Source organism: Hippoglossus stenolepis, chromosome 24, assembly GCF_022539355.2.
Source record: "Hippoglossus stenolepis isolate QCI-W04-F060 chromosome 24, HSTE1.2, whole genome shotgun sequence".
Taxonomy (NCBI): domain Eukaryota; kingdom Metazoa; phylum Chordata; class Actinopteri; order Pleuronectiformes; family Pleuronectidae; genus Hippoglossus; species Hippoglossus stenolepis.
Genome location: NC_061506.1, coordinates 7,154,491 through 7,175,330, shown reverse-complemented (window position 1 = coordinate 7,175,330; position 20,840 = coordinate 7,154,491). Strand labels below are relative to the sequence as shown.

The 20,840-nt window shown below is 43.5% G+C and overlaps 2 protein-coding genes across 4 annotated transcripts in view; one reads left to right on the top strand and one right to left on the bottom strand.

The window, feature by feature from the left end:
• LOC118103442 (FERM, ARHGEF and pleckstrin domain-containing protein 1) overlaps positions 1 to 20,840 on the top strand; it is a 51,855-nt gene that overhangs the window by 4,323 nt on the left and 26,692 nt on the right. For all 3 annotated transcript variants that reach the window (XM_047339123.1, XM_047339124.1, XM_035150409.2), the window contains exon 2: positions 1,709 to 1,936. In XM_047339123.1, the coding sequence (XP_047195079.1) occupies positions 1,763 to 1,936 (174 nt within the window). In that variant the 5' untranslated portion in view covers positions 1,709 to 1,762. The remainder of the gene's footprint in view (positions 1 to 1,708; positions 1,937 to 20,840) is intronic.
• LOC118103453 lies at positions 4,230 to 5,084 on the bottom strand. Its single transcript, XM_047339125.1, has 3 exons — positions 5,008 to 5,084; positions 4,850 to 4,930; positions 4,230 to 4,718 (listed from the first exon to the last, which is right to left on the bottom strand). The coding sequence occupies exons 1-3, from the start codon at positions 5,044 to 5,046 to the stop codon at positions 4,296 to 4,298; spliced, it is 543 nt and encodes a 180-aa protein (XP_047195081.1). The 5' UTR covers positions 5,047 to 5,084; the 3' UTR covers positions 4,230 to 4,295.

Here is a 20,840-nt window from a genome sequence, read left to right as displayed (position 1 = left end):
ACATGTGACCATGCGCTCAGTGGATTGTAGGATGGTCCGCAGAATACCGCAAATTACACACCAGCTTTATTCTCCTGATTTGGGTTAAAGAAAGCTGCTCTTCTCTCAGGCACATCTGGAGGAGTCTCTGGAATCGGACAGCCCCATTAATCCAATAATACACTTTTATTTGCTCTTGAAACAGGCCTCGCTGTGGACGTGGTGATGCTGGGAAACACAGGCTTTGCTGTCACATTTCAGTTCACTGCACCACCCATCTGTTCCTAAGTATTTAGAACTAAGAGGGAATGGCTTATTCCTCACTATGGATTAGGGAGGCCTGAATTTGGGGCTTTATTGACCGATCAGGATTTTTCTTTCTATATAAACACATAAAATAAACAGTGCTCTCTTGAGGAGAAACACATATTTGAGCTTGACCCTAAAGGACTTTTAACTTAGCATTTCTGTAGCGTTGTTACTTACATGTACGCTAATACTGATGTATCTATATGAAGCCAATATCGGCTGATTTATTGCTCAAGCTTGATTCTTCACCGTTAGGAGCATGAGGATGGATGCTGCTCAGAGGACGGAGAGAACGATCCAAGGACCTGTTAATCAACATGTTGTCCAATAGGTCCCTGATGGTTAATTGATTTACCAGTTTATTGACCAGAAGTATTGACTGCATGTGTCCAAATGTGACTGACCAGAGGATAAAACAGGATTTTCCCCTCGTACAAAGCAAAGAAAAAGGAATCCGACAGGTTTACGTTTTGATTTATCCCCGTTGTCTTGTACCAATGCACTTAGACACGCGTAAAAACTTACGGCTGTTGATCTAAATAAGTGTTTGTGTGTGTACCAGGGCAGCTCGGCAGCATGTAACCCTCATCCCCGCGTTTACCCCCCTGACCAATGTTCTAAAACATTCCTCAGCCCTGATGTCACAGAGCGTCTGAGAGGATATTTATTGTCTGAGGGTTGAGGTTTATCAAGTGTGGGACGGAGGTGGAGGGGGGGAGAGACACTGAAGAGTTTGTGTGTGTGTGTGTGAAAGAGGAGGGCGAGGAGGGGGGTGTCTGTCTGTGCGTTCTCAGGCCGTATCTCATCTGCTCTACTTGTGGAGCGCTTTGATTCAAGTCTGAACTCGTCTCACAGCAGAGCTCTGTGTTTGGTTTTTGTAGGAAACACAGCAAATCCCACCCGTGTGTGCTTCACCTGGAAGAAATGAGCTCATGTGTCTGTCTAGCAAGGTGTGGGACACGTCCGTCTGCTTCTTTGTGCACACTGACTGAATGTCTTGTGGTTTTTTGACATGTTGCACAGCCAATTTAACCCAGACTGAACTCTTTGGCATATCTCTTGAACTAATTTAGGACAAAGTCTCTCTCCTGGCAAAGTTTCCCTCATTGCCACAACAGAGCCTCTTACTTTCTTTTAAATCTGACTTTTATGTTGTGTTTTTTCCACTACATGAAGCTGTGCACAGAAATGTACTATCACCCTGAACGGTTCTATTTAGGCTGCATGCCTATGTAAAAGCTTGGGTGTTACAGAAAGTGCCTGACTGTTCAAGCCTAAAACGGGCTGCTATATATTTGAGAAGCCAAAAATCAAAAATACCTCAAATCACATAGTGAGATTGTTGGCTTTGCTGCGCTGAAGCACATAAAAAGACATTTTGTAACCAACTAACGCTCTTTATCTTTCCCCCCCACCCCAGACGTGAACGGAGGTCCCTGCAGCTCGAGAGCGCCACACCGCAGTGCACGTCGCAATGGTCGAACCCGCCGACAGGCCGTCCACAGCCGGGCAGAGGCTGGGCGCCACTGAAAGTTTCGGGGTGTCCACCCTGGAGCCGGGCCTGCGTCCTCCTGCTCAGCCTCCCGGGAGACTGGTTTCCATACGGGTGCAGATGCTCGATGACACGCAGGAAGTCTTTCAGATATCGGTGAGTGCCTCTGCTTTTGCTTCCATGAACCTCTGGATGTTTGCAAAATGAGTGTGTTCGAAGGAATTTGACCCATGAAACCTGCTCAGTGTAAATATGTATCTCGCAGACTAATGAATTGCCCAAACTCACTGTCAATCAACAATCAATAGTTGTGGTTCTTAGGTGCAACGTGTGCATGGAAGTTTGAGAGAACAGTTTCCTGTTCTTCGTTATGGCAGAAGAGATTTCTATCTTTGATCACGTTGCTTTTGGGAACTATTCCCCTTCTGGGTGTTTGTTGTTGTTCTCCGACAGTTTTCTTGTGTTATTTATTGCTCATGAGGCTGTTTATAAGACCATAGCTGCTGTTACTTACATGAAAAACCTTGTTTCACGCAGCTCGTCTGATAAATGCATTTCAAAACAAACATTTTCAAGGCAGACTTCTGACTTCTACCTTCATTTCTTATGTCAAAACGTAATTCAGATAGTACAAATCCAGATTGGAAACTGTGGCTTTTAGAGGAACAGGGAATGTTTATCCGTGTATAAATAAACTAAAATGATCTTATTTGGGAGATCTGTTGTTCCCAGGATGAGCATGCAGACAGGTATGTTTGGCTAAAACTAGTTGCACAAGTCTGTATCTTTTAATAAATTAATAAAGAAGTTATTGTCAGGTGACTGCGATGCCTCAGGGTTCAGCTGATCGGCCTTGTCTTTATCTTTCTGTCTCATCTGTTTAAAACAACCCAGGAGGGGGGGCTGATCAGTGGCGATTATTCAAATACACTTTCCTTCCATCTACAGTTTGTGGCTGCAGGAGGATGGCTATCTACATGTATGTTCCATTCACCTTTGAGTCTTATCTCCTATCTCCACTTCCTGGAGATACACAGGAATTGGGATAGAAACCAGCTTCCTGTCTGAGCACACCCCACCTCCGGACCCCTGATCCTTCCTCTTTACCTCAACTTGATTCTGTCCCATCATTAACTCTCTTATACAAACTGTGTACTGTTTGTATACTCCAGTCTGTGTTCACCCTGATCTGGCATCTAAAGTGCGTGTGTATATAAGTGAGTGTGAGGTATGTGTTTGTCCACAGCAGCTCTCTGACTTCCTAATGCTGTTTAGAGAAAGGACTCCTCTGAGAGGCTGCACCGCCGGCAGCTTTAATGACATCGGTGCTGTGCTGCTTTGGTATGTGATCTCTGGGCGGGTGTCTCATTGCTTTCTGAATTAATGTCTGTTGCAAGCTGACGGAGGGTTCGGTTTCATGCCCTCCTCGCTGATTCGCATGCAGTATTTCTTTTCGGAAAAAACCTCGGCCGCCATACTATCAGCTTGGAATTTTGCGATGATAATTAAGAAAGAATCTGCAAAGAAACACTGCCTCAGCTGGCGTTTGGAGCATCCAGAGCTGCCAGTTCTGGGGGAGGGGGGGCTGTAATTGGCTGTTGCGAAAATGACAAGAATGTATGTGGTCGTTAGTGTGTCAGTGCCTGAGGATGTGTTTGTGGCTGAGTGGACAGTTTGACAGAGGGATGGGCTCCAGTGTCTGTGGGAGAGAGAGAGAGAGGTGCCACATCGAAGTAATATTATTCCACGTAAAAAAAAATGGAAGAAATGCTACGTTCAAAACTTCCTGTTTATTGCTTTCTTTTTGTATCTGCAGAGAAAAATGGCTGAAAAGAGCAGATAAGACTCTAAGGAAGTCAATGGAAAAATAACATTTTTTAAATTTTTTGAATTTAATTAATTCATATCACTTTAAATTTACCCAAACTTAAGACCAATCTTCATCAAAGTGGAGGATCAGGAGTGTGTGTGTGTAGCATACCCTTAACAGAACTCTCTAATGTACTCCATATTTTCTCCACTCATATCATGAACATATTTATTTGTAGGTTTTCACAGGTTTATTGAATTAAGAAATAATGAAATGGCAAAACAAAATTCATTAAACATTTTTTTTAATAGATATTAAATGCAAACATATTGACATTGACAAAGAAATACTAACATAAGGATATATTGGAAATCAAGAAATACTGCTATAATGAAATACTGAAATATTTAAATCAAGAAATGTTTAAATGCTAATATTATGAAATATTGCAATCAAGAAAGAAAGAAAGAAAGAAAGAAAGAAATACTGAGATAAAAATTTCCATGTGGAGCTCATGGCATTTTAGTGCAGCAGTTGAAGCAGCTGCACCAGGCCTTTTTGACGCGCTTGAAAAACGTCCTGACGCGTCTTGATGCCGACTTTCTTCTGCTCTTAGTCACTACCTCTGAAAACCAAAAAGAAATGTTGGATTAGTTCGACTGAAAAAATAAACACCGGGAGTCTGTGAGGGATTTAGACGTGTGACTAACCAGGCTGGACGGAAGCTGTTGTCTCCTCTTCATCCTCCAGATTAGATGACACATTGATTCCTGGAGTAGAAGGATACACCTCCTCGGAGGTCAGTGGTTCAGGCTGCTGAGGTACAGTCGGCTGGACAGGTGCTGCTGTGACCTCTTCATCCTCAAGGTCCAAAGATGTCGTCTTTGGAGGAGAAGGATGCTCCTCCTCGGAGGTCAGTGGTTCAGGCTGCTGAGGTACGTAGGGCTCCTCCATGGTGACAGTCATGTGTGGGCCGTCACCGTGCTGCTCCACAGCGAGGAAAGGGTGCTTGAGCACTTGAGCAGGTGTGATCCTCTCATTCTTGTTGACTTTCAACATCTTTTTCAAGAGATCAATGAAGTGCTCCACCTCCTCCTCGTCCTCAGCTATGAGGCCTTGATACATGATCTGGAATGACAAAGCTCTGAATATGTCTAATGATCGGATCAAATGATGCAAATGCAGTCAAAGAATAAGACTCCTGAGGAGTCTGTTGAAGACATTCTTGTATTAATATGACATAACAAACATTAACGTACCTCCTCAAGGGTACATGAAGAGTTGAAGCACTTCCTGTCGCTGTAGTGGAGCCCAGTCTGAGCATGCAATTCTAATGAAGTCTACAAAAAGACAGAGTTTAGGGTAAATCATGGATGGATGGATGGATGGAAGGATAGAATGATCGATGGATGCATACCTTCAGTCTCCATGTCCCACAGATATTGAAATACTGCATGCTGCGTGGTCCAGCGTCCAGTTGGTCCGTGGGCGGTTCACCCAACGTGTTCACAATCTTTTTCATCTGGAAACGCACATATGATCTGATTTAAGAGCCGAGAAACAAATCCAGGACGCTGCAACTATCTGCATCTGTGAGGAAGATACTTACGATGTCGTACTCGTGTTTCCCAGGTAACAGGGGGCGGCCCAGAGCCATCTCTGCCACAGTCAATCCTACAGACCACATGTCAATAGGCTGCCTGTGAAGGAGACACAACATGACCTCTGGAGCCCTGATGGAGACAAAATAAACAACATTAAACTTCATGTATGAAAAGAAAACGACTAGTGACACAAAGATGCAGCATCTCTGCCACATGTTGTCTTCTCTGCGACTGCTGTGTGCCTTACCTGTATAACAGACTCTGTCCCCCTGAGCCTGGATGTATGTCCAAGCCTTGGCAAGCAAGTCCAAAGTCAATCAACTTCACTTGTAGCGGTTTCTGCCACTTATCCAGCACCATGATGTTCTCCGGTTTGATATCGCTGTGGACAATATCCAGGTCTTCCAGGCAGAGCAGTGCAGTCGCTAGCTGAAGAAACACAATTAATTATTATAGTTTGTTGTGAAGACAAAGTACATAGTATTTGCTTCACATCAGATTTGAAATATACAGTGAAATGACACTTTTACACTGGAAACTTCTGGGAGTGGAAAAGAGAAAATCCAACAAACCTGCTGCAGAACAGGCCGGATCTCAGAGATGGTCATAAACTTGACATCCTTCAAGTATTCATCCAGAGTCACGTCCAGATTAGATGACACATTGATTCCTGGAGTAGAAGGATACACCTCCTCGGAGGTCAGTGATTCAGGCTGCTGAGGTACAGTCGGCTGGACAGGTGCTGCTGTGACCTCTTCATCCTCAAGGTCCAAAGATGTCGTCTTTGGAGGAGAAGGATGCACCTAAATACATATATCATGTCAGTTTTTGCTAACGTTGGCTATCTGCTAAATGTTCCTTTTAAACATTTATGGTTTCATATAGTCTTCTTTAAAAGCAAATGAGTATGGAGCAGAAAAGAAAACATGAGTATCGGGCTCCATGAGTATCGGGCTCCATCCCGATCCTTTCAAAAAGTCTGACTCGAGCTGTGACCTATCCGACGGGTTGTATCTTTGCATCCTTGAGAGCAGTTGGCTGTTGACGCTGGGTCTGACGCTTTGTTTCCCAGTTAGAGTTTAGTCTGATATCATGATGCCACAGCTTGCTTTGGAACAGGCTCATTATTTGAATGCATATTCCACAGAGAATGAGACTTGACCTTCAGAGCTTCAAAAAAGATTCTATAAACTCAACATAAATCATCATTGATGTATTAAATCATCATAATCTGTTATTTTATAGTATATTATCCAATTTATTTTCTATCAGCTGTATCCTCAGGTTGTCAGTGGGAATGTGTACCCCCCCCCCCAGCACCATGAGCAGAGTCTATTATCAGGATTCCCATGAGGAGGAATGTGGAACACATTAGATTTAAAGCAGATTCTAGAGAGTTGTAGGGACACCATTTAAATCGAATGTATCTTTTCCCTTCATAGATTTATAGAACAAGGTCATTTTACATCGATAATTAGACTTCTTTATAACTTACTGTCATTTCCTTTGTCTTGCTCTGACCTGATGTAGAGAAACTGTAGTTTGTGTGTATTTCATCAATAAAACATCATGACGAGACATCGGCACACACTGCATTAGTGACCACTGTAGCCACACACACACACACACACACACACACACACACACACACACACGCTGGGAGGCTTCATTATTAATTTGCAGTGGAAGCAGCATGGTGGAGGAGTGTGTGAGTGCAGAACATTATCACCCACTCCCACCTGGTAAATAATTGAAGGTAGAGAGCATGTGCAGTGTGTGTGTGTTGCTACATCTGTTGTGTGTGTGTGTGTGTGTTTGTGTGCCTGCTGAATAATGTAGGAAGTTTTCTCATTTGCCTTGAGTTGATTTCACCTATTAAATCGAAATTCAGTATCATTGAAGCCCTTCATTGAAGCTAATCGTGGCTTTGGCTCTGCACTGGTTTACCCAGAACATAATATTCCTCTTATGTCCTGCAACACACAAATTCAGGAATCCACAAATGTACACATCACGCTCCACTTTTGACTCAGCTCTTCCGATATTTAGTTCAATTACAGTTTTAATCCGTTTAAGCTGCAGTGTTTATGTAGTGTTTACTTGTGTTTCACAGAGAATCTTTGTTTGGTGATTATTTTTTTCCATAACAAGAAAAGAACGCTGCCCCAGATTCGCTCAGTTGAGGTTTAGGTCAAGGCATCTGCGATTTGAAGGGGAGATTCCAAAGGAAACCATTTTGGTTTGTGTGGTGGAGGAAAGGAACAAGTGACTGCACTTGTTTGAGGAGAAGAAGGTTTTTAAACCAATTTTATAGGGACAAAAGTGAGGAGAAAATAATAATGGCTTTCCCATCCATACAAAAGTCAGTAATCTTCCAAATCCAAATGGAATATGTTGCATTGTCGGGGTAATTTCCTCTAGTGAAAGTAGCAGGATTATGTTTTTTTACTGTCCACAAATTTCATGAAAGACGAGAAAACAATTATTGTCCATGTAGCTAAAGACTGATACAGCTTATTAATATCCAAACAATGGTGCACTGGGCGACATGCTTTTCCATGCAGCTAATTTTAAGTCATTGCTGCTGCTGGAGAATACTCGGCACCAAATTTGTATTAATCCACAGCTGAAAATAGATCCCTACAATGATTTATAGGGATCTATTTTCTATTATTTACTTCTCATTAACCAACACTTTGTAAAAAACAGCAAATCCAATGGTTTGGGTTTTTAAATTAAATTATGTATTTTTGAGTTTTGTTTCTTCAATAGGATTGAATGTGCGTTAGCTACAATACATTATGACATGCAGTAATACTGGATTTGAAGCAAAACACACAAAAGATAAAGAGAGAGAGGTCTGCAACGCTGAGCAAAACAAAAAGACCGTGAATTCAATATTTCGTGTTTTGTTCCTTTCAGATCTGCAGACAATGGAGTTTTTTTTCCTTCTTTTTGATTTGCACACATCTTATTCTCTCGTGGTCGTCTGTGGTGTCTTTGCAGCTGTAATTTAATTCTTTTCTGTGACTCGCCCGATGACAAAGATGAAGACCTGCTGCCTGCTCCCTGGAGATCAGTTAAGCTCAGTTAAATCTGCCCCCCCGCCCCGTAGACCTGCCCTCGCTTGAGATGAATCACCGGTTCAGCAGAAGCATATATGTATAATACTTGTCATGATTAAGACCTGCATATGGAGCCACATGTGCCCTGACGGAGTTTTCACTCTCCCATCGCATTTCCATCGTCTCTTTCCTGCGTCTCAGGTGATATAATAGAAAAGGAGAACGCTGTCCCTTTTTCTACCCCATCTATCTTTCAATCAGTGGAGTCTGATTGGTTATTACTTTTTCACGTCTTGTCTAGCATGTTGACCTTAATCCCCGCAAGACCATCCAGTATATCCACGTCAAGATTGACTTTCTCAGTGGACGTCAGGCGAAGGACAGAGTGGAAAGGGGGGTGTGTGCGAGGCGTGTGTGCGAGAGGTGCAGTAAGATCACTGCGAGGGTTTTTTGCTGCATGATTGGATTGTGGCTTTATGATCTGCATGGCTCCTGACCTTTTGTGTGTGTTTTGGTCTAAAAGTGAGCTAGGGAGCGATTCAGGACCATAGGGGGGAGGGTTACGAGGATTAGGATGATGGAAGCGCTTTACAGACGACATCATTTGATGGACTAGCAGTCCCCCAAGGCCTGTGATAGATGAGCTACAAGTCCCCTGCCACAATTATGCACACACACACACACACATTCACTCACTGAGGTACGATGTAAAGCAGTTGACATTTCAAATGGATGGGCCTTTGTGCTGCCGGCTGCCTTGGGAGTAAATGATACACGTGGAAGGAGCAGATATGAAAGGACTGAGAAAGGAAGATAGTGAGTCGGTTACACCTTTTTAAAAAAGGACAAAAGGAGCAGTGGAGTCACACAAAGACCCATTTTCTTTCCAATTTCTTCAAGATTAACATTTGAATTTGGCTTTTTTAATAGCTGAACTCTGGGAAATGTCCAGAAAATTAGGACACATATGAAGAAGGCAGCAGAAAATTGACCGGATCAGACAGGTTCACAACAACAGGATGAACATTCAGGCGAGGGATAGGCAGGACTTGACGTAAAAATTCCACTGTGGGAATCTTGTGTTTTAGTTTTTTTACTTATCGCCAGTCCTTATCGCCAAAAGCTCTGGAATTTCAATGACATCTTCCAGTTTTGTGGCTGTCACATGTTAAGAATGTCAACATGTCAACATGTCCGCTGGAAAATGTCCTGATCTGTTCTCGCGTGAGCTCACTCAGACATTTTACTAAGGGGGCTGGTCGGAAAAGTTCAACTGACCTGGACATTTCTGTTCTCATGCATTTTCAGGAAAATATCAACACTTGCATGTCTGAAAGCAGCTTCAGCCTGAAGTTGTATATTTAGCATGTCAATGTTTTAAAGCCAGATCATTCTGCTCTGTAAGAAACGCTCATGTGGGTTAAACCGCGTCTCATCCCTCCTCCACAGCAGAGGTATGACTGCCTCATTGTTGTGCCTCCACCACAGAGACCTCGACTGTTCGTCCCCAACAAGAGCTGGAGAAATTAGTTTTTAATGCAGCCCTCCCATTAGTGAATTAGCGCGCACAGAACCAGACAGTCCCAATTTGGTCCAGACTGACTCATAAAGTTGTTTTTAAACTTTCACCAGTCAGCTCAAGTGCTCAAATGAAAGTTGGGGATGTTTGTATTTGCTACTCTGAAGAATTTTGCCCTGAAGCTGAGATTGAATTATTTCCCTCTTGAGCTGCTCTGAGAGAGAGAGAGAGAGAGAGAGAGAGAGAGAGAGAGAGAGAGAGAGAGAGAGAGAGAGAGAGAGAGAGAGAGAGAGAGAGAGAGAGAGAGAGAGAGAGAGAGAGAGAGAGAGAGAGAGAGAGAGAGAGAGAGAGAGAGAGAGAGAGAGAGAGAGAGAGAGAGAGAGAGAGAGAGAGAGAGAGAGAGAATTATGATAACGCGTCTGTTGGTTGGCAGGAGTACTGACAGCTATAAGTTGTCATGATTTGGATGTGTCGGTAGAGGTGATGGTTAAAGACAGTGTAACGTTGTTATTTCAGGGTGAGGTTGAAATACTGGGTTTTTGATCTTCCCCTTCTGTCTCCTTTCCTTTTTCTCTCTCTTTCTCCTCTTCTCGTCTTCTTCATTCCTCCCCTCTCTTCCTCCTACTGATTGATTGGTTTTGTTGTTTTGTTTAATATTGGTTTTTACTTTTTTCAAACTTTTAGGTGATGGGTTAGAGTGACTTCTGTTTTCTCTGGAATGCTCCAATATACGAACTCGAAAACCTCTGCTCTCTTTCTCTTCTCCTCTTCTCCTGGAACATGTACAGTACTAACAGTAGCGTTTGTCAGGCTTCATTCATCATCATCCACAGAGAGCTGCTCTATGTTAACCCACCTCTCCCTCCCAGTCCCTGCTCAATCCAGTGCTGTAACACACCATTACATATATTGATACTGTTTATATGAACTCACGAGGGCCACATAAATGTTAAATGTTATGTGTGCCTGAATATATCTCCAATGCGTGCATGCTAAGATGGACTTTTAAGACGAGTTAAAGACAGTCCTATTAAAATACATATTTTATTAGATCTGCAGATGCAATATCCCTCCCCCCCTCTCTCTCTGTCTCTCTCATAGCCGAGCATGAATAAATGATGCTTTTCAATCATTTAAATACACGGGTGATGCACCATCCTCCCTTTAGCACTGAGCTAACACACAGCACAAACTAATGCATCACAGACTGTAAAGAGGGAAGAAATGACATCATCCCAAAAGTGAAGGCAAATTGACTCGATTGCCACCAGGTGGATTACTCCGTCCTCCTCCATGTTAGTGGATGGGACACGAACCAAGAGAATAATTCATGCTTCAAAGATTGGTTTCTGTCATTTTAAGTAGTTCTTGTCACACTGCTGTATGTTCAAGTGCTAATTTCTTCTTTACTTTTGGTTGTAATAAGTTGTTTGATGCTATAAAAACGGAACTTCTGCTACTGCACAGACTCTAAATCGGCAAAATGGCATTGTTTGTATCAGAGATATTTTGGCCTAACGTCTGGATAGTGGGAGGAAGTGGATAGACGTCATCCATCTTTATATACAGTTTATGATCGTGATGCATTTTTCTGGGGTTAGCATCTGTTAGCCTGCCAGCTCCAGCTGATATAATCTGCCAGCGGTTGTCATTTCAGTGGACAGCCTGTTTTCCTTTACGTCTCCATGAAGTCAACGATTGAATTGCTCGAATTAAATCGGCCTCCAGAATCACCACAAACTGCGCAGTGCATGGATGCAAAGTTTTGTCAAGTGTAGCCATGGTGACTAAGAGGCTCACAGCAACAATCCAATCGAGACAAATGGCAAAATGTCTGAATTAGAAATGTTCTCAGACTCTCTGTGGTGTCCCGACCGCAGGTTTGAGGAACATGTGGATGCAGCATGCCTGCACACAGAGGCTCAGTTCTGTATTATGTAATGGTTGGCATCCACTGTCTCATTCCTGTGGTCAGAGACCTCAGAGAGGGAGTTCTAACTGTGGACTGAGTTTCCTCTCAGCTACTTATTATTATTTAGCTCTATGAAGTTGACCCCAAACTTTGACCTGCCCGTGGAGCAAAGGAAAAGAGCAATTTCATACTGTTAAAGTAAAAAAAAAAAAACTAATTTAAAGAAGTGAGAATTGCATTATTTGTTGTCAGTCCTCTCCCCATGCTGTGTCACACTCTGGTGTTACATGGTTTCAGTCGAAGCATGCCTTTTGTAACTTGGCTTTTAGGGTGGGTGTGTGCACATGGAGCCACGTGGAAGCATTTAGACGTGCTGAGTTCAAAGACGGGGCCACAGACGGAGCTGCCTCTGAGCTAGGAAGGAGGGAATGGGGGGACAAGACAGAGCGATTATTACCCAGTAAGTGGAAGACTATTTCTGAAGGAGGCGATTCCCGAGGGGTTGTTTCTGAAAGGGAGCTAGCTGGGGGTGGGAACGAAACAAAGTGGGCCCCACTGAGGGGAAAAAGAGAAGTGTTTCACTCGCTGCGATAGAGAAAAAGAGAGACTGCGGCGCTCGGGAGGAGGAGAAAGATGCATACAGACACACATCCGACTCCCACAGAAGCCGGTGAATGAGCAAACACTGTCCGCTCTGCTTGGCTGTAGAAGGGATTTTTGTGTAACTGCTGTGAATGAGGTCCCCAGTGAGGAGGCCAATAGTGGAAGAGCCGGGCCCCATTCAGGGTAATCACTGTACCTCCTCTACACAAAACCACCCCTTACAATTTAGTCGTTTTATTTTGTGGATTACGAGTCTGGGTTTTGAGCTGGGGCTGTGTATGTGGTGAAACTCTCACTATTGCTTTTACAAATTCCCCTTGTCATTATAATCTCACCAGTGGGATATTGATTATTTCCTGTATTCGATTGGAGCTGTGGCGCTACAATAATATCATCTCACCCTCCCTGTCACCATGTGGTAAAACCTCAGCGTTGTCATTTTAAACACAATGTAAAATCAACATCAACTGCTGGCTGGTGGGTTTTATCACCACCACCAGACACCCTGGCGGGTATCCAGCTCCGTATTTAACAAATGAATCTGGCTGAGGTTGAAAAACAGAAGCTGTACGGTGTATTTAATGACACGTGTTGCTGTTGGACTCAGTACGTAGCTTCAGGCAGCAGTGCTGTTTCTCCTAATCAGATCAAATTTGCTGTATAATGAGGCTTTTTGATTGTTCGGCCTCCTCTACCTGGAAACCGAAGCCCAATTTGTCAGAGCGGGGCATTTAGGGGGGAGCCAAGTTTGTACAAAGTAACATAAAATTAACCTGATTTCTCTGGCGTGAGCTCGACAGATGTTTGCAGGCTCTGGTTCCAGCTGTAGCTGCAGCCATAAATCTTCCCTCGATGATGCCGGAGAGTATTTAGCTCGTGTCAGGGTTTTCCCTCGGTATAGGTGATAAAGTCACAGCTGAGGGAGAGGAGGGGGAGCATGACTTCTCCCCAGGAACACATTGTTTATTCGAGCAATGCAGGCAAATGTGGCGGTCATTTTTCATGTCTGAACCTAAAATAAGTTTTCTATCATCGCCAAAGAATTTATGTTTTTGAAGTTAGCAGGATTACACGAAAACTACTGGACGGATGAACTCGGTGTATGGATCAGGGAAGAACCCTTTAAATTTTGGTCTGGATTCAGGATTTGTTTCAGGTACTGAAGTCTATGAGTTTGAGCAATTTGGTGCGGATCCAAATACAAATCTAGTGGATTTAAGTGTAGTTTAATAAGGGGGCTGTTGGGCCTTGGCGGAGGTATGTGTTCTCCGAGTGCCCTTCTAGTTTGATTTGTTTTTTACCCTTAAGGTTGCATGTTGATCTGGAATTAAGAGATTCCTCAACATGGGAGTCCATCGTCCTTGGTATGGGAACCAGAAAAGAACTGCACAAGAGGGAACGAGGAGTTTAGCTACCAGATTAAAACCCAAGGCGCCCTATTAGATTTAGATATAAAAGACCACTGAGGTGCCTCATTCAGTCTCTGACGCAGCTCTGGACCGAGCTGTGTAACTTCTCTCCTTAGCATTTGGACATTGCTTGAGTGAGTCTGTGGGAGCACACAGCGCTCGGTCTTCTTTCAATAGGTGAAGTGTTTCTTAATCTCCTTCCTCGCTCCCTCCTCGCCTCCGTCTGGATGTTTTCCAGAAGCCTCAGTGGAATTCTATGGCGTCTCCCCTGCTGCGCGTTTCTCCGAGAAACTAGCGGAGGAATGCGTGCTCAAATGTGATGTTTTGGAGAAAAAGTTTTCACCCTTTCTCACCTTCCTGTTCTTTCCTCTCCTACTTTTTATTATCATTCTCAGACTCAATGCCTCTCTTTCTCTTTCCGTCAAACGATTTCGTCATGCAAAAATCTCATCATACTTGCAGCGCTGAAAGACAACCCCATCCTAATTCACTTTTGCAGAGACTGTTCCTTAACATCTCAGATTGGGAGTTTCCAGCACTGCGCTCCCTGATGAATCGCTATCAACACGCTTCTGACTTTGGCTGTGATTGATTTATTTGATTGAAGTGTTGTTTTTAAGCACATCGGTTTTTGGGAGCATTTCATTTGAAGTTGATTGAAGCCGATTGACTGATTCATTTCCAGTTGAAAGTTAATAGGTTGTGTGCGTGTGTTTTGTTTGTGTGAGTGCTGATGGACATGCTTTAATATCACCGTCATATCCACTTTGAAATGCACTGAAGGTTTTTTGGCTATGTTGATAACTTGTAAATCATCTGTGTCCCCATTAAGGCACAAACAAACATGTTCAATGCAGGCTTAGTTTTTCATTGTAAATCATCTGTCTCATCAACAGCAACACAATCCAGGCTTAGGTATCTACACCATTAATAATGATTAAGCTTGTCTTTATCTGCATTGTCAAACATTTGTGCGTCATAGTTTTAATCTGCGGACGTGAGGAATTAAAGGAGATACAGGATGTTGCTGCCCCCACCCAAAGGTCACGAGGGTCATGAAAGTTTCCACGAGAATGAAATTGATGTGAGTCACACTGTGACCTTTGCCGTCACCAGATCTCAACCCAGTTAAACATCGATGGGAGATTTTGGACCGGCGTATAAAGCTGGGCTCAGACTACAGAAATCGGAGGAGAAATCTGGTCTGGAGCCTTGGTCTGTAGCGAACGTCGGCCCAGATTATCTGGTAGTGTGAGGGGTTACAGAGCCATTCTTTAAACCTCCCGTAATGCCCACAGAATCATCAGGGCCACCCTGATATTTATCAAACACGTTTGATATTTTACGATTTGATATCACGATGATCACGTCACAGCCAGTGAGCGAGACCGAGAGACCAGAGCAGCTGAATGTGCATCGGATAACATTCTGAGGCTAATGTCAGCTAGCGTTAAAATCTCGCTGAAAAATTAGATAACCGGTGTTGACAACATCGCTTCGCCGTCTACTTTTGTTTATTGACATTAGAGCAAGTTGTCGCTCCATGCCACTCTCCATCTGCTTCCCCATGAGGTCACATGAGAGATGTGTGAGGTGGTCCGGCCCTGCATCTGGACCAATAATCATAATAATATCCTATAGCGTGTGATTTGCTATTATTTTCTGGTAGTGTGGAAGTGTTAAAGAGATTTTAAAGGAGACTATCAGTACCATGTTTGTTTACATTTGGGCGTGAAGCATCACTGGTTTATTTTGATACTGAAGAAAACATAAAAAACAGATTATTCTCATGAAAGTTTTGGAGTTATAACAGGTTGTGTAATTTTTCCTTGAGCTCTATAAGCAGATCTATGGACGTTCATGAGCAGTGGACATTGGAAATAATGACATCACGTCTGCAGGTTGAGGTTTGACTGACTTGTGATGCAGAGAGGGAGAAGTGGAGCCACTCACAGTGACATACTGTCAGACACTTAAGATAAAAGCCTGCAGCATTTGGTCGACCGTTTGCATTTTATCGCCCCGTCTCTCTTGCTGGAGTGCCAGATGCTTTCAGGGGACAAAGCAGTTGTGTGCTGTGAAATTTACAGTCCTCATTATTTCACGAGGCGTAGTACAAACGTCCCCGCCACCATCCTACCCAAGACACTAATTGCTTTTTTTAATGGTACAACACTGTGCATGTATTCCCCTCTGCTGCTCAATTTAATTGTCTGCTTCAACTGTGCACTGAGCCGTAACATGCAGACACACACACACTCACATATACACGTGCACACTGAGACACACTGAGACACACTGTCGTCTTCATCGCAGCCTGTAGGCATTTTCATCAGCCTGCACCAGGGGTGTTGCCAGTTTGATTTCCCACTGCACCTTCGCTGTCACTGCAGGACGCTATAGCAGGTGTTCTACCAACCTGCTGTGTATTCACCAGTCCAGTTTGGTGTGTGCGTGTGCGTGTGCATGAACCCTGAGTCCTTTCCCTTCTGGCAGCATGGAGGAACCGGCCACTGGGTTAAGCCATTTAACCTAATCTTATAGAGAGAACGTGATTGGTGGGCAGTCGAGGAGGGAGGAAGCCTCGCCCAGCTGTCCCACTGCTTAGTGGTATTTCGTGTTCCTCTCTTTTTTTTCTTGAGAGGAAATTGTAGTGTCCAGGCCAGTGGCATTCTTTAACCTCATACCAGGATAATACCGAATCTTTCCAAAAAATGCCCCAAAGTGAACAATTCAAGAAATATAATTTAAAACCTTATCGAAAGTACATCCCAAATATTTCACCAATCGGTGGATGCAGCTGCACCAAGGCTGTACCACTTTATATCTTCATCATTCAAGAAGATGCATTAGCCAATGCTAACACGCTATGGGGAAAACCCACTGGCATTTTCTTTGCTGTGACATTAGAGGAGCGGGAGCCGGGTTAACCAGTGCACAATGGGGGTGGGGGGATCTTTGTCGTTTGTCATTAAGCAGCTCCCTTAATTCCAAAGCTGAAGATCTCGCACCAATGCAGTGACTCTTAACATGACACTACTAAAGCAGATTCTATCGACTATACTGTGCTTGGTCCTGTAAAACATCGCCTCAGGGAACAACCCCCCCGATCTGCCTCATTTTGTAATCGTTCCATCAGCTTGTGAGGAGATTGGACAAAATGCCGGCGTGCATACTGACACAGAGATAGAACGGTTTCGACTTTAAAAAAAAAACATCTTCCCATTGCACATCCCCCCCAACTCAAGCTGCGTCCTCTCTGTTGATTTTTGTCCCATTGGCCTGAAGTTAAGCAACAGGACACAGCATGCTCTCTCAAGTATCAATATCTCTTTGTCCTCAACTTTCCATTTATGTAACTTTCTTATGCATTTGTTATTTCTTTTATCACATATATCTGATGGTTGTTTTAAGTCTCGAGTTTTGACTAATTGATGGACTTCCTGAGCTGTGCTGAAAAGACCCCATGCTGGAATTCCTAGCAGGAGACAGAGGGAAGAAACTCAACAGCTCTGTGTTCTTTACTTTTTTTATTTTTTTACCCGTCTCTTCCCCCCCCCCTGTGGAGAGTTCTTATCGTCAGTCTCACCCATCTGGTTTCTATCCCTGTTGACATAAGTCCGAGTGCTGCAGACCAGACCAGCGCTACAGAGGAGAACTACCCTTCAAACACCCCTTTTTACTTCATGCCAATTCCCTTCAAGACGCTTTCTTTTGTTTCCTGCATGTGTGGAGTAATGAGTTATTCTGAAAAACACATTTCTGCCAAGAGTATGATAAGCCTTGATTGGAGTCTGCAGTTGTTTCAGATCAGCCCAGTGGCCTTATTTAGTAAAATTTTCAAATAAAATCTTAAAAAATGTCCTGTCATTTTTTGGGGGGTATTTCATAGTTCATTTGCATCAGTGGCACTCTGGGCTTTCTCTGTAAACCCTCAGCGCACCACCACAGATGGTGAGAATGTTTTACTTGGCCGTGGGTTTGCAGGGGAAGACAGGATCAGAGGAGAGAGAGAGAGAGCGAAGGAAATACTAGAAGATAAACAAAATAATGAATAGGTAAAATATATCCACGTAGACTTTTAGATGTGAAATGTAAAAACTGACATCGAGTATGAGTGTGAGATACAGTTTGTACGGTCTCACAAAGGCACCACTTTATTAACGACTGACTTGCTCGAGAGGTTTATTACTGTAATTTATGCATTTTCATTAACTGTTCATCTCCGACATAAAGGGAGCCACAGAAAAGCCGTAAGAAGAAAAAAGGAATAAAGAAAAGTGAAGGGAAATATATGGAGGTTTTCTCAGCTGCAGGCCTCCGGGGTCAAAACGAGCCGGACGCAGACGCCGCAGCACGAGAGACGTCTGGAGGAAGTGTGTTTGCTTGATTCTGTGTGTGTGTGTGTGTGTGTGTGTGTTTTTGCTGGCCGACGGCTTTGCTGTGTAACAGTGATGGGGGGTGGGTTTGGCAGAGACGCACTCTGATGAGTAAACAGACTCGCTGACGGATTACTGGCAAGTGCCCCTGATAGGCAAAGAGCCGAAATGGAGTCTGGACGCCAGACAGGGGATGGAGTGACACAGGGGATGATCCAAAGTCAAAAACAAAGAGAGAGAGGGAGGTAGAAGCAGAACATACATTTTCATCACTTATGGTTTTTCTCTACCTGCGGGATCCACCACAATCAAATTTCCAGCTGACCATGTTGGATATTTTTTATTTTGTTGCTGTGACACACACAACCTCTGGACACACGTTTCGTTCTGGGGCCACCACTATAATCTGAGTCTATAGGGCAGCCGTTCCCAAACTTAAGAATGTCGCGGCCCAATTTGAAAACTGAAAAATTTGTGCGGCCCACCCACACCTTTAATCACAACTATAACATCCACACACAGGACTATAATCATCTATTACCAAACATATTATTCATTTTATAGCTAAAATAATTGTGTATATGAACGTAGGCATATGCAGTGCAAATCCAATAACATCCACATTTAAGCGTAACAATTTGCAAAGCAACCAATGTAAAACATGAAGTGCAAATAGGGTATTGTTAAAAATATATTCTTGCTGTTTGTATAACAGAGCACAACAAGAATATCAGGGAGAAGAAAAACACATTTGAGGCGTAACCAAATATACTTAAGGCGTTTAAGGCCCCCCCCCCCAAAAAGTCCATAAACTGACATTAACACTGGAATTCCTCTAGTCTGACACCTCAAGCAGTTTATCTCGATATACTTGATATTGAATCACATATCGTGTAAAGTGACATCGTGTCACCTGTAACTCACCCAACCAATGAGAGGGCTGATGTTGCCGCGTAGCTGGCTCCGATGCTCTCTCAGCGTGTTTTTAAAAGGTGCTCGAGGTTTGGATAAATATTGTCCGTTTAGTTTCTAAATGGCGGCGGCGCACTTTACATGGTCCCAGGGTCTCGTTAGCTCGCATCTCAGCGCACAGCACACACAGGCTTGGGGTTTCTCCTCTGGGCCAGCGACAGGTACTCACTTGAGTCCTTTCTGCGAGTCCTCTTTTTAGTTTTGAATGAGTCAGTTGGACTTCCTGATTCCCCTTCGTCATTAATACTTTCCCTCTGCTCCATCTTTGCTCGACCCAGCTCACAACAAAGTTCTCCCTCACCTATGATTCCCCCGCTAATGATGCGTTCAAGTGTTAATGTGACGGTCAGCAAAAACAATGACACCTGCTATATAGGTCAGATAAAATAAGAACAACGTGGAATTTATATCTCATGTCTTTGTTTCATTACCTGTGATGATTACTTTTTTTTAAAAATCAATCATAAATGTTTTGTGGTAATTTATTGCTTACTTACAAATCAGGGGGCCGCGGCCCACACTTTGGGAATGACTGCTATAGGGCATGAGTCATGTGAAAAGTAAACAGGAAGTGGAAGCAGTTGATACAGCTGCTGCAGCAAAAAGGGCCTCTCATGCTTTATTTATTTATTTATTTATTTGTTCTGACTCACTAGCTGGAAAAATGAGCAGTCACTTTTCTGCTCTGTACTGTCCCATCAATAACAGCATGTTGTGTTATCCTCATTAGCTTTGTCACAAGCAAGAACATTTGATTTGAATGGTTTTAAATGGATTTAATGTTCCTTCTCCCACGTCTGGAGCTGTTTGGACGACTTCTTGAAGTCGCCACTCGTCCTCCTATTGTGTTAGATCTTGAAGCCAGATTCCGGCACAGTTCACTGCCGGACAGTCGGTCATTAAGGCTCCCTGCTAGACCGGCTAGCCCTCTAATTATCTTTTTAAAAAATAAGAGCCGTGTTTGGTGTAAGGCCCAACAGGACAGCTGTGTGAAACTGGACCCTGCCTTTATGGATGCGACCTTGCCCTTTGCAGGTTGCTTTTACTGTCTGGAGCTGGAGCTGGAAATTCTTTTTCAGGCTCTTTATTCTGCGTCTGCATGCGAGTACACATGCCGATGAATGTTTCACTGTATGCATATGAAATTCTCAAAGCCTCATTCCACATCTAGATAAGACACTATATCCATCTGTGTTTTTGGCCGACTAAGAAAGGCTCATTGATGGAAGCCGCTGAATGAGGCGATTGTGATTTGAACTGAAAAGACCCCGGTCTGGGCTCCACGGGGGCCTCGTCGGCTCTGTTCAGCTGAAAGACCTCAACGCTCGCACACAGCGGTTATTTTTAGACGCTCAAACTTTTAAAAATGTAAACCTCGCTGGGGAGATTTCCCTGTGGTGCTTTGTCATTAACACTTTCCCGTCATCCCTGCACCAGCAAGTGTGACACCCAGCCTATTTTTATTCCATAATTTTTATTATCAACAACACCTATATATATGGATATCATGTTTGACCTCGACCGAGGGTCCATTTCCTCTGCTGCGAACTGCTGCCAAGATCAGAGCAGATCACGAGAACAGGCCGGACTGTTCCATTTTGAGTGCCACTTTCATTCGGTGAGCACCACTGCTTGTTGTACTGTCTGTGTTAACTCTGGTGTTAGACGGGGAGAGAGTCGAAATCGTGAACTGAAACAACTGGCAGCTTTTTGGTCATCACACAGATTGTATCATATCCTCTACGGAAATGTGACAGAAGTATAAGGATGGTATCCTCCACTGCCTT

Coding starts and splice junctions, on each gene's coding strand:
- LOC118103453 (XM_047339125.1), bottom strand. CDS start 5,046: ATGCAGTATTTCAATATCTGTGGGACATGGAGACTGAAG. Junction 4,931..5,007: donor GTGGGACATGGAGACTGAAG/GTATGCATCCAT, acceptor GTCTTTTTGTAG/ACTTCATTAGAATTGCATGC. Junction 4,719..4,849: donor CTTCATGTACCCTTGAGGAG/GTACGTTAATGT, acceptor TTGTCATTCCAG/ATCATGTATCAAGGCCTCAT.